Source organism: Felis catus, chromosome B2 (genome assembly GCF_018350175.1).
Source record: "Felis catus isolate Fca126 chromosome B2, F.catus_Fca126_mat1.0, whole genome shotgun sequence".
NCBI classification, from domain to species: Eukaryota; Metazoa; Chordata; class Mammalia; order Carnivora; family Felidae; genus Felis; species Felis catus.
Genome location: NC_058372.1, coordinates 22,361,862 through 22,376,216, shown reverse-complemented (window position 1 = coordinate 22,376,216; position 14,355 = coordinate 22,361,862). Strand labels below are relative to the sequence as shown.

At 42.9% G+C, this 14,355-nt stretch overlaps 1 protein-coding gene across 3 annotated transcripts in view; it reads right to left on the bottom strand.

Annotated features, from left to right (window-relative positions):
• Positions 1-14,355, bottom strand: part of F13A1 (coagulation factor XIII A chain) — a 251,473-nt gene that overhangs the window by 119,562 nt on the left and 117,556 nt on the right. For all 3 annotated transcript variants that reach the window (XM_019830279.2, XM_006931478.3, XM_045057168.1), the window contains exons 10-11: positions 13,235-13,323; positions 4,063-4,216 (exon numbers count right to left, since the gene is read on the bottom strand). In XM_019830279.2, coding sequence (XP_019685838.1) covers positions 4,063-4,216; positions 13,235-13,323 — 243 coding nt within the window. The remainder of the gene's footprint in view (positions 1-4,062; positions 4,217-13,234; positions 13,324-14,355) is intronic.

The window sequence follows — 14,355 nt, the reverse complement described above, 5'->3', positions numbered from 1 at the left end:
GGCAGCCTGGCTCTGTGGATGACTGTCAGCAGCTCTCCTGGCTGCTGCTTGGGATGCCTGTGGATGTGGTCGGGAGGTGCAGCGAGGGTGCCCTAAAGGCAACTAGCACAGGCTTGGTGAGCTCTTATTGGAATGCCCTTCAGGCAACAGGGGAGAGGAAGGGCTTTTAAGCAGCAGACTCAAATTTATATTTTAGATATGTCACTTTGGCAGCAATGCATGCATTAGACAGAAGGAAAGAGGATGTGGGGGGAAGGTGGAATTGGGAAGCTCCCACAGGTAGCTGGGAGAAAAATACTCAAAGCCCGAGCTAAGAGTAGTAGTATTGTGATAATGATAGAACTACTGGCAGGAGCAGAAACTGACTCTTACTGGACACTTATTCTGAATCAGGCACTATGCTAAGGGCTTTCCACACCTGATGCCTTTAAATTCTCAGAGTGTGGCCATGGTATAGAGATAGGACAGGAGGTGAATTTGAACTATTTCAAAGGGGACGTTTAGAAGGTTTGCTGCTTGACTACATTGCTAAATCTTGGGTGGGGGGGACTGTGTTCTCTTCACTGGGGTCGGGAGTGGGGGAAACATCTGGGCAACGGAGGAGTGAGAGAAGGTGGCATACGGGAAGGGTCTGTTTCAGGTTTCTAAGGGAGACTTAAGTGAATGTGGAGTTGAACAGAGAAGCTGGGCCAAGGACACAGACTGGTCTGGGGTCGATTGGTAGACATGCAAATGTTAACATCAGCCTTGGAGAAAGAATGTAAAGTGGGTAGGAATGAAGCCCAAGGGTTGAGCCTAGACTAAGTAACCTTCAGAGATAGGGGAAAAAAGAGGAGTTTAGAGTTGCAGAAGGGGATAGAAGAAAGAGTCAGGTAAGCTGGGATGGAACCAGAGTGGAACAAAGAGAGGGAAGAGAGAATTTCAAGATCCAGGGCTGAGCAGTGGTGTCAAAAGGCACAGGAAGCTGAGGCAAGCAGGGATCTGCAAACATTTGTTTCACTTCGTGATCAGGGGGTCTTGGCAGACTTGGGAAGAGGAACTTCAAGGTTCTGCTGCCAGTAGCAGAACTGAGGTATGCTAGGCACGAAATGAAAAGAAAAGGCCCCTGATAGGGCGCCAAGGGCGGGCAGCTCTTCCAAGATGTCTGGCCATGGAGGCCAAGAGGAAGAAAGAACAGGGTATGTTTAGTGGGGGATATATTGCTGAAAAAGAATTTCGTAACTTTTTTAAACGCAGGTGACACTTGATCCTGCTTAAATGCAAATGGGAAGGAGCTAACAGGGAAGGAGAGACAAAAATACGAATGACAGAGGGAATAATTGATGGGAGAAAAAGGAAATGGGATCCAGACACCATCATAAAAGAAGATAGATTGCCACACAAGTTTTAAGAATTCTGGTTTTCAAAATTTTATAGTTTCCTAATCTTATATATTTGAAAAGAGGTATAAAATTAATATTAAGCTTTAGTTCATCCAAGTGAAAAATGATCTTTCCACAATTTAGTTAATTAAAATAGTTAATTCCTAAATCTGGTAATAATTTCTATCTGTTTTTATTCATCTCCACATTTTAGTGGCCACATTCAGCATTTATGGAGAGAGAAATTATATGAGAGATTCAATAATGAGAATCAGAGTGACAAATGCATGACCATGGATGCCAGCAGCCTTTCCTAGGGGCCCGTGGCGATGTCTATAATCACTCAGTCTTTCCCGCCAGATCCCGGCACAGTCTCTGCATCCTTCTGTAAATAGCATCCAACTTGGTCATTCCTAAAGTCAGAATTTAAAATGCATCTGCCATTCTTGAGTAAGAGGCTAATTAACCTCCTGGGATCAAACTCCAGCCCAGAAGCAGGATGGGGAGTCTCTTACAGCTCTCTGTGAAGATCTAGGGGTTCTTCTGCTTGGACCAGACCCCCACACCGCCCACCTCCCTGAGCCTTGCCTTCTTGCCAAATTCTGGAAGCCTGACCCTCAGAGGTCTTTCTCATTCAGAGTTGGGACATTTTATTTCTTTTAATCTTGTGTCCACCCCTGGTCAAGCCCCTGACTCTGCTGTGGAGTTTTTTCTTTTTCTGGGGGGGAGGGGGTCTTTCTTTTTTGACATCTGACCCTGATTTGGCTCTCACTGCCACCTCCATAGATGACAGCGAATGAAAATGGTGCTCTGCTGTGTGGTTTACACAAGACAGCTGGTTGTCTGGATGGCTCCCTGCAGGGTTGCCTCTTGCTCTCAACACTGTCTGCTCAGGACTTCTTCCACACCAGGAGTTTATCTACAGTCCCTACTGAGCTGCCTTTTCCTGGAGAACTCTCTCCTCATGCTTCAGCTGGCCGATTCCTGTTTATCCTTCTGTCTCAGTGAGCCCATCACTAATGTCCTCCAGGATCCTGAGTCTGGCTTGGAAGTCCCCTCTCTGCCCCTGTTCCAGACACCTGCTGCATAACTCAGTGAGGGCTTGCTTCCGCTAATCTCTCCAGCTAGACTGTGCATCTTGTTCCTGCATAGTGCTGGGAATATGGTGGGTGGTTAATAGCAAGTTGTTGAATGAATGAGCGAATAAATGTGTGTATATTGCAGCTAGTTTCTTTCTCTTTTTCTATGGACTTTTAGTTTTCCTTTCCCGGCCTCTTTGCCTGTAACTCTATTGCAAGAGGGCATTACTTGTTTGTTTGGTTTCATTGTACTTATGGTTGAAAAAAACTCTCATTTCAGGAAAAAGCCAAAAAGAAAAAAAAAAACCCAACTTTGTATCTATGTTGTGCAATGGATGATAACCAATAGAAGAGAAGAATGAACCATTTCAGAAATGCAGCAAAATCTTACTAGTTCAGATGACAAAAATCCTGAATTTCTAATACAATGCATGAGAGTTCTCAATTCAGCAAGCTTTCTCTTTATAGTGCAAATTGCTTTTTTAAATAAGAGCAGAGAGACTGTCTAAAATATTTAAAACAAATTCTGCACTTCTTAGCACTTCAGGAATACTGATGAATATTTAGGTATATGCTAATTACTTGTCATTTCTATCCATTCAGTAAAATAAATGCCACTCCTAAGAACCTCTGCTGGTGAATCATTTGTAAAATATACTCCACATTCTCCATCAAGGCACCCAAGCTCCTCTACCTCTTCTCTACTCCTGACCTTGGGTGGCTTTGTCTCCAGTCACTAGGCATTCTGAACTGATGGCTTAGTAATGTCTTCAGGACCCTAAACACACACTACTTCACACCTCCATGCCTTTAGTCATTGATGTTCCCACTGCCTGGAAGCCCTTGTCTATATTTCTTTAATTGTGTTTCTGTGACTTTTCTTATCCTAGTCTGCTTTTTCTGGATCTCCTGGTTGGACAGAGTGTCCTCCTTCTTTGTTCCCCAAGTTCCTTCTGCATGATGATCCTATCACTTTTCCAGGAATGGAAACTGGGTCCTGCTCACCATGGGGATCCCTGCCACCAAACACAATTCCAGACATAGAGTAGGCACCTGGTACTGATTGAAATGGACTTGAACTCAATGGCTCCATTTGAAACCATCTACACAATAACTATTATTAACATTAACATTATTTTATAACTGAAACCTAATGGGCCTGAATTAGTGAGATTACACTGTCCTGTTAATATTGTATTATCTGTCTCAAGGGACTTTTGTGATAATTCAGTAGGACAATGTATGTGAAAATAGTTTGTAAAGTACTAAACAAATGTGAATGGTTGTTTAAATTTCTGTAATTGAACTAAAATGATGCTAGTTAGACAATGTTTTCTATTATTGGAAGTTAAGATTCTTTCATGTTTTTGTGCGCAAGAATACATTCTATATATTGTATGAAAATAGACATGACTTTAAACCAAATCATTTTCACAGGCCATGTGAAAGGGAATTTTGCTCAGAGCAAACAAACAAAGAGAGCTACAAGGAAAATTGTGGATGTGGTGTGTTTACCTCATGAGAGTTTATAGTTCATTTTGCAGGACACATTTCATAGTGACAGTGGGGAAGTACCAAACAAGCTTGGGCAAAGAAATCTTCATTCAGTGGCAGTAAGTTACCTTCTTGGAATTTGTAGGTATCAGTAATATCCCTTATGCCATCTCCTCCAACTTCTTTGGTCACAATTAATTTCCCAATGTGGGTGGTATCAACGTTTTCAACCACATGAGTGCCATCTTTCTTGACTGTAATGTAAATGAGATCACTGTTGACCTAAAAACAGGAGAGGAGAGCATTAGCCATCATTCCATGTCCTTGTCACCAAAATCTCTCTCAGGGATGTAGTCATCTGGGATCCCTACAGTTGACATGTTCCTTTCTTCAACAACATTGGATTCACAGGGCTGGACTCATTTTAAAATGAATGTCAAGGGCGGTCTAGCTTCCATTAGCCACCAGGTGTCATAAGTTAAGAGTATCTGGACTATTGATTGTTCAAGCATCAACCATTTCTTTCTTCCCTTTTTCTTCCTGGTGAATCCCACCTCCTCAGAATGAGCCAAAAGCACCAAGTCTGTTCCTTGCTTTCCCAGACTGCTTTTAAGCCAGCCGTGGCTATGTGACCTACTGCCAGGAAGAAGAGGAAGTCTGCTGGGTGGCTTCTGGGAAGGATTCTCCTCCATTATAAAGGAGAGAGTTTGCCCTTTCCTTCCGGCTTTTGCATGTTTTCACAAGAAGCGACATGATGCTTGGAGCTTCTGTAGCCACCCTGGGACAGTGAAGAGAAATACTGCCAACAATACAAAGATGGCCAAGTAGAAAGATAAGAAGCACATGAGGGCTTAGCAGTGCTGTTAAATATCTGAGCCAACCTTGGGACTGCTTCCTTTAGGATTGAGAAAAAATTATAGTTAAATTCCTCTTGTTTAAGTCATTTTAATTCTGTTACTTGCAGCCAAAAGCATTTTAATTGAAAAATGGTATTAGGCCATCAGGAAAAATTCAGGTAATTTTCTAGTGGTTCAGCAACTAAACCATGTTATTTGTGGTGTTTGGAAACAGCATCTTGGGGCCATGCTGGCTGACCCCCAAACTCTTCTGACATTCTGCCTTATACTCTACCTTTCAGAAACAATGTCTAAAGCTGTGCCTGAAGGCTGATTCCCACAGCGTCTCTTTATATTCTTTACAACCACTTTCTTGGGATCCCATTTACTAGCATGGGAGTGGGTAGGAAATACCAACTATGGTGCACTGTCAGGAGCTCCAGCTGAAAACAGTCCCTGATGTGTTCACAAAATGCTTTCTGAGCTGCAGATTCCTACTCTTTCAAATAGGGCGATAATAGCACCTTCCTCAGGGTGGTTGCCAGAATTAACTAAAAAGATGTCTGTAAATTACTTATCATAGGGCCTGGAGTGGATCAAACAGTCAATAAATAATAATAGTAATAATAATAATAATAATATCATAAATTAATATATAAGTAGTACTGCCCAAATACTGTAGTGCTATAGTCTTAAACATGGACAAAATACATTTGGTAACTGACTGCCCTTGTAGGATTTACTTTCTAATAAAGGAGATTCTGTGCATTAGAATCACCTGGGGAACTTTTAAAAAAATAGATGCCCAATCAAGGAAGTCTTGGGTGGGACCCTAAATCTATTATTTTTTTATATTTAATTTTTTAAATTTTATTTTAGGGAGAGAGAGAGCAAGCAGAGAAGGGGGGGAGGAGGAGGAGGAGGAGAGGGAGAGAGAGAGAGAGAGAGAGAGAGAGAGAGAGAGAGAGAGAATACTAAGCAGGCCCCATGCTCCCACAGCCCTGGGATCATGACCTGAGTCAAAATCAAGAGCCAGAATCTCAATTGACTGAGCCACCCAGGTGATCCTACATCTATTATTTTTAAAAGAAGTTCTGAAATATTGTCTTGGACAACCAGACCTGAGCACCCCAGCAATATGGTACAATAAGTACCTTGTGGGGGAACGTCTAAGATACCATGGGAGCACCTGGGGCAGTGGGGTGGGCCAGGGTGGGCGTGGTTAGGAAGTAACAGCCAAGTTGAAAGCGGAAGATGCATAGGAATTAGCAAGCTAAAGGATCTCATGTTAAGTGTTCATAGCCAAACAACCAAAACTCACAAAAGAACACAAGGAAATTTTGGGAGGGAATGGCCATGTGTAGTTCCTTCATTGTGGGAAGGGTGTCACATGTGTATGGGTATGCCTGAACTCATCAAGATGCATATGTGAAATGTGTGCAATCTTTTACATTAATCATACCCCAAGAAAGCTAAAGAGAATAAAGCAAAAAAAAAAAAAAAAAGAAGAAGAAGAAGAAGAAAACAGAATGGAGGAAGGTTGTGACAGATAGAGAGATTGGCCACTGCCAGGATATCTGAGGGTATTTGAGAGACACACTGGATCAGCTACAAGAACCTTGGGTTCTGATCTGGAATGTGTACTTTTAGAAACTTACATTCCTGCTTCTATAAAATGAAAATAATTATACTTGTTCTGCCAATTTCATAAGAACGTTTTAGTGAGATAGGATCTATGTGAGCATGGCATATAAACTTTAAAATTGAGTAAAAATATAATGGTTCTTATTAGGTAATGTCGAACTTGATGATAGAACCCTAACTTTCCAAATTGAGGTTAAGAAGAACAACTTTTTGCTGCTTTCTCACAAAATGCTCTGAATTTACATGAAATCTGACCTCTACTAAGGAGAAAACAAGTAGCCATCATTTATTGAATAACCATGAGGTTTCAGGGACACTTACAAATTATGTAATTGAAACCTCACAACCATAGACATCTGATAATAATATATATTATTATCCCTATTTTACAGATGAGGCTGCTAAGTGGGTCAAGAAGCTGTCAGCAAAGTGTGTGTAGTCACATAGTTGGTTCCTGCTAGAGAATGAAAATCCTGGGCTGGCCCACAGCCTGTTCCCTAACCTTCAACTTGGGCTCGCCCATTCCCTGACCTTCATCGTGCATTGCCTTTTCCACATGCTCCTGCCAGACCACGAGTGCTGCCATGAGATGGTGAGATGGTTTCATACCTGGGGTTCAGGTGGTTCCATGGACCTCAGATGTCTGAGGGGTGATAAATGGTGGCCTTGTTCTTTAGCAGAATAACCATGGCTTCACAGCACCAGCCATAGAATGTGAAAGGCCAAAATATGAAATCAGAAATAGGCAATGACAGAGCAAACACCTAAGGAATATTTATCATTTGGGGGGGGGGGAAGTTAAGGAAACTAAATGAGCTTCCTGAGAATTTTGGCTTTCCCTCTGGAGGAGACCATACAAGCCCAAACAGCTCCCTCCTCCACTTGCTAATTATAGCAACAATGCTGATAAATATCCTCTTAATAACAGCCCTTACAACAGTTTAGTTTTCCAGTGAGACAAGGCTAAATATGAAAGTGGCTAACTCATTGTTTCCTCTGGAGTATAGAGCTTAGGAAATTTATGTGGGCTAAAATCTCAGGCCAGCCCAGCAGTACTGTCCCTTGTGGAGAGAGGAGAGGAGAAACCCACATATGAAATGGCTATTGCATATGTATGTCGGGGGAGTGTGGAGGGAAAGTATTCTTTCCAATCGACATTAGCAAGCTTTCTTTTTGGTTTCAGCCACCAGTGTAATGGTCCTCCATTTCGGCTGCATATGAGCCCCCGAGTGCTTAAGAGAATACCAGTGATAACCTAGGGGCACCTGAGTGGCTCAGTTAGTTGACCATCCAGCTTTTGGTTTTGGCTCAGGTCGTGATCTCACAGTTCATGAGCTCCAAGTATAGCTCCAAGCAGACAGGGCAGAGCCTGCTTGGAATTTTCTCTTTCTCCCTCTCTCTCTGCTCCTCCCCTTCTCTATCTCTCTCTCAAAATAAATAAATAAACTTAAAAAGAAGTACCAGTGATAGGCCCCCATCCAAGGCCAATTGCATGTCTGTGGTAGACTGTTATAAATACAGGTGATGCTGGAAAGAATATTGGACCTACACTGTATGACTTTAGGCAAATTACTCAATATCTCTGAGCTTGGGCTTAAAATTCCCATTCTTGCAGGGCTGAAAGGTAGATTAGTACTGCTAGAGAAAGTCCTATGTTTAAGGGTAATTTCTTTTGAATGGAAAGGAGTCTTAGTGGCCTTCTAGTCCTATCCCTACATGTGAAGGGATGTGGTTATGCAGAATGTGGGCATCCCACCATGAAACCCAGTGCTGGTTTCAGCACACCACACCTTTGCCTCCTTGTCACACAGGCACTTTCTAGTCAGCCTCTGCTGAGGTGCTGAGCCCCAGGGACTCAGCAAAGGTGGGCTGGGGCAGCTGGCTAAGGGTCCCCTCTCTACAAACTTCTGCTTGTGCCCGTGGAATGTGAGCACATGTCTACTGCTGGCAGAAGCTACAATTTTTACCAATAAGGATGGAAACTCTTCTTAGGGTCCAGGAAAATTTGCTTTGTTCACTCACTTCCAAGTAGAGATAACTACAAAATAGGCTGTGCAGAGAAAGTGATGCTCCTCTAGGGGCATATGGAGGCACTGGGTACCTGCTTGGTTGGAGAGCCTTTCTGGCACAATTGTCATCTGTCTACCCTGTGCTTGCCATTCCTTCAGCCTGTAGGGGTCGGCTACATGTTCAGGCACCTGTGTGTGCTCCCTGCTGCCCCATCCCTGGGCCTCATCTCCCACCAGGACTTGCCAGCACCTGAGGGCACCATCTGGATCCTACCACTCTGAGACTGTTCTCAGCAGTGTACTCTGCATCAGATTTTGTTAGCTTGCTGGCTTGGTTCACTGACCCAACCATCCATCCATTCATCCATCCATCCATCATTCATTCAACAAGTATTTATTCATGACTACAATGTGCTAGAACTTGCTTTCAGTGATGAAGATACGTTCGTGGAGCTTATATTCTAGAAGGGAGAGAAGGAATAATACTAAGGCAGGATAGAAGGATAAAAGGGCAGGAAGTGAGATTTTAGGTGGGGTTGGGGTGGGGGGAGTGAAGGCCTTTTTGAGAAGGTGACCTGTGCAGAGACCTGGATACAGCAAGGGGTCAGGCATGCAAAGTGTGGTGGAGGCTGGGGAGGGCTTTCCTAGCAAAAGGAACGGTATATATAAAGACTCAGAAACAAGAGTATGTTTGCATGTTGCCAGAAGAGCAAGGTCAAGATGGCTGGAAGGAAATGAGGAAGGGATAGGGGTGGCAGGAAAGCCAGCGGCCAGATCACACAGAATCTTATAAAGACTTATTATGCAAAATTTTATTATAACAGTGGTGGAAACCCATTAGAAGGTTGGGGGCAAAGGAGTGATGTGTTTTATTTACAATTTTAAAGGACAATTCTGGCTGATTTATGGAGAATAGGCAGGAGAGGGGTAAGAAAGCAGAAGGGAGGTGGGCTAGGGGTCAAGTTCATAGAGCTCAGTGTTGTACAGAGCCCAAAGGGTTACAATGGGGATCACAGACCTGGGTGGACACATGGTGTTTTTGGAAGGTATTTCCAGAAAGATGCATGAGGAAGATTAAGAAGAGAAGCCAATCTGATTCCCAAATCATATATGGTAGTTGAATAAATAGAGAAATTATTTTAGATCCAAATAGGAGCCCTAAGAATGGACTAACAAGTGGTAGTGAAATAACCTTGAGTTGAGAACTGCTGACCAAGAGCAAGGGAAGATGCTACGTAGCTTCTGAGCAATGGAGCAGTTATCCTGGCCCCGGGGGACCAGCTGTCATTGCTGCAAACATCAGCTCAGTGCCAAGGAGGGAAGGGGGAGTGTGCATGTGCAGGAATGTGCATGCATGTGCAAGTTTGGGATGGAATGGTGTGAAGGGGAGGACAGAGACAGTAAGAAGCTAAGATAGAAGCAAAGCAGCAACTCCCAAGCATTCAGTGAACATGGGAACTCAGGAGGGGACTCTGGACTTAGGACTGCTCTGCTCTCTCCCTTTAGAAGCTGTAGGCCACCACGAGTGAGGGAGAGAAAAGGCAGATGGGCTTCTAAAACGGAGGCCTTCTCAGAGCATGAGAAGGGAGGAGGGCAGAGAAGTGGGCATGGCATCAAGCCCTGGAAGAAATCCAGACACATGAAGAATACATTTCTACAATGGAGGAGGAGAGGGAAAGGGGCAGAGGTGGAATGCTTCCCATGCACATGCCTCTTTTTTTATTTTTTTCAATTTGAGTACAGTTGACACACGATATTACATAAGTTTCAGGTGTACAACACAGTGATTCAACTTCTCTATACGCTATGCTGCGCTCACAAGTGTAGCTCCCATCTGTCCCACACAGTGCTATTACAACATCATTGACTACATTCCCTGTGCTGTGCCTTTCATCCCTGTGGTTTGTTCTAAAACTGGAAGCCTGTATCCTCTGCTCCCCTTCACTTCTTATTTTGGATTCTGCTTTCACTGAAGGAGACCATGGCTCTGAGAAGATCAAAACACGTCAGCGAACATGATGTTTAATCCAGCCCGGAAGTGAGTAAGGAATGACCAAGAAAGTCAGCGAAGCGAGAGGCAAGAAAAGGCAAACTCGGCCAATCGCCTGGGGTGTCAACAGGCAGGCTTCCGCAGCCAGCGGATGGAAAAGGGAAGGAAGGATGTAGAATGAACCTGAGTCACGGACACTCTCATTAAAGTTAAATACGATGCCCTCCATGCGGTCCTACTCTGGGTACCCTTGAGAAAATATTCCTCACACACTTTGAACAGCTTGAGTGTCTCTTATAAATGGCTCAGCCCTGGGGCTCAGCCCGTGCCAAAGCAACAAATTGTATGCTCTGTCAGACAAGTCTGCAGTGGCTGAGAGAAGAGTAATTATGATCTGTGAATCCCGATGACACGCATAACACCCCGATCTATATTTAATAATAGCAAAAAGCGTTTGCATTAACAGCTATTAGGCAATGCACTCTTGGAGAGAGGTCTCCTTCTTTGCAGCAATAAAGCACAATAAAAATATGAAAACAAGTCTTTGTGAATTTTAGAGTGATTTCCCATTAAGAGGTTCTCCCAGCATCGTAAATTATCAGTTGGCAGCTGGGGAGGTTGGGAGAAATCTTCAAATCCCAAAGTGAAATCGAGGGGATGAAATTCTAAATATGGTCTGCCTGTTTCCCCCAGGCTTCTAGCAACTGCAATGGTAGTTTCCGTGGAAGAAATACTGTTCCCTTTGCGTATTTCAAATGCCCGATCTTGTTGTCTAAATATTCACACTTCCTAATGTTTACTTCCTAAATGTTTACTTCCTAAACATTTCTGGCTGCTGCCTCCACTTTCCCTGCTCTGCTGTTGTCATTTGGGGGGTTCAGGCCCCTGCCTTCTCAGGTGGGAATGGAGAAAGCACAGCCTCCCAGCTCCCCTTGCCCCACCCCTCCGGGGCACCACCTTCAAGTCCAGGCTCCTTCGGGCTTATGTCTCTCCCCTGTGGTGGAGGGGAGTAACCATTTCTGAGGATATAAAGTCCCCACTTCCAGTTCCTTCTGCCTTCATTTTTGACACTCCTGATGCATCACTTTTTGTGAGTCTGCACAGCTTGTAATTTCCCATACACACCATCCTGACGCTCAATTTGTCCCCTCTGCCTAAAATTCTTTCCTTCCTCCGGCATCTTTCTTACCCCCTTGGCCTCTGTGTGTTCCCACAACGCTCTGCTCATCCACTGTGGCTATCACACAGGTGTCATTATTGTCTGCCCTCATATCACCCTCCCTCCCTGGACCATGTCTTATGGCCTTTACTGTCCTACTCAGTTCCTGACCCATACTTCTCAACTAACAAATCTGCATGTATTAAGTATAGATCATTTATCACCCACATTGCTTATCTGACAATTAGTTCCACAGTCTCTCATATTACTGTTATTTAACTTTTGATGTGCCTTGTGTACTGTCACCTCCCATCAAGAATCTATATTCTTAAGGGAAGAGGCTTCTGAATTCCCCACAGGACAGTGCCTGCCACATATTTATAACAGGTATTTATTCATTCCTGAGTAGTAATAGAGTGTGATGGTTACTGGCATGAGCACAAGTACCTGCCTGGCTTTAGATCTTAGCATTATTATTCATTAGTTCAATGAATGTAGAAAGGTTACTTAACAACTCTGCCTCAATTTTCTTTTCTGTAAAATGGGAAGAATCATAATACTGATTTTATTTTATTTTAGTTAAATGTTTATTTATTTATTTTGAGAGAGAGTAAGTGGGGAAGGAGCAGAGAGAGAGGGAGAGAGAGAATCCCAAGCAGGTTCTGCACTGTCAGTACACAGCCCGATAAGAGGCTTGAACTACAAGCTGTGAGATCACGACCTGAGTGGAGATGAAGAATTGGATGCTTAACCTACTGAGCCACCTAGGCGCTCCCATAATACCAACTTTAAAGGGTGACTAAGAGCCTCAAATGGTAGGCAAAGTGATTACATAGTGAGAACTCAGTATACAACAGACATTACTCCACTGAGTTTATTGGTGAAACTATACTCTGGGCAAATCCTGCCTCTCAGCCTGTCACATGTTTCTCTGCTCTCTACTCCCTGCCCTCAGCAGCCTCCCAGCCTTCTCCTTTACCAACACCTCTTATATTTAATTTGAATTTTAGATATCTCCTTGGAGTAATCTCCAACCACCTCATCTGCTTCTAGTCCCCATCCACATCTTCCAGAATTTCAGACCCTTCACCAAAGTGTCCCCATCAACCCATTAAGTGTGCTGCCTCCAGGCTGCCTTTCCCTCCCCTCCATATTACAGCAACTTGGCTCTCCCTCCCTGTGGACGGAGGATGGCCTGGAGTGGCAGAAAATGGGTTGCAGTTCCCAGACTAAGACCATGTCTGGCGTGCATTTGATTTTGCTTTTACATGAATAGCTAGGTTAGTCTGGGAGTGAAGCAGTATGCTCTGAAATTTCAATTCATGGACTGTCTCTACCAATCTTTAGCTGAAAGATTCACTTAGCCACTTAATTTCTTAGGAGCAGTTGATACCTATTTCATGGGCATGAAAAACTAAGGTAAGGTTAGTAATGCAATTGCTTTTCAAGGAGAAAATCTTAGAATATCAAAGAAAGAAAAAAGTTAAGTAACAACTGCATTTTGATTTAAGAGCCTAGAGGTTGGAATGATGTCTAGTTAACTTTGTAGACATGAAACACATGCCATGTACCTGAGAAATTTAGAAGTAACAACCTGGTGTATTATTTTTCAAGTGTTAACAGGTTGGGGAAGAAAGCACTTTTCTACAGTTTTTCACTTACCTCTGCAAAAACAAAGGGTGCATCAAACTGGAAGCAAATATGACCGTGCTTAATGGCTTGAACAGAGGCTGGACCACACCGATACATCCCTGCATCACACAGAGGAAGGGAAGTATGAGTTTGTCATCTTCAATTCTGTCCAGACGCAGATACAGGCTCTGTAGAGGCAAGTGTTCCCAACTTCATTGCTGAATTAGCCCAAATGCTTCCCATGGTCAGAGAGGGCAAATGACCAACATGTGTAATCAAGATGACTTTGTTGGAAATGCCTCCTCAAAAAAAAAATTTGAAGCCATGAGAAGCATAACAGGGCATCACTATTTCTGTGTCTGTTCTTCCACCTACAACACATACTCAAGTGTGTTTGTACCGAGCTGTTTGCCTACATAGGATTGATCCTTTTACAACCAACTGGTGTTTGGAATGTTGGAAAGGGTAATGTGTCCCTAGTGGTTGTGTTGTTATTTGTTTTGATTCTTGGTTTTTGGTTTTGGACATTATAGACATATGTCAAGAGTTAAATAGGGAAATTTGGACATTAACCACACATGTTGATCAATGCCCAACATGCATTCAGGAAGTTAGTAGGTATATGAATACTTTGATAAAGTTCCTTATTTTAACCAGCTAACTCTAGTTAATAAGAAATTAACTGCCATTAGTCATCTCTGATGTCTCCTCATGATATATAATCCAGAACACCAGAAAGTGTTGAACATTCTTCCTCAAAATCCAGCATAAATAAAACATAAGAGATTCTTATGAATAAGTAATGAATGTTTATAGATATATATGTATATATACATATGTCAATATCTCATATCAACACCTGAGGAAGTAAACATAATGTCCCCAGGCCACTGATGTTTATCACCATATTAAAGAGAAATGGAGGCTTATGATGTGATTTTATAAAAGTCTGGGGGAGGTCACAGCTGCCGCTCATTGCTTAGCATAGCCTGTAAGTTAGATGACAAATACATACTTAAGTTTTGGAAGAAATCAAACAACATAAAAAGAAATCAGGTTCTTGGAAAACAACAATTTAAAGGATGATCTGTAACTATTTTTTGAGTTCCTTATTTTCTCTACTGCCTTATATCTTATAACTGTATATCACA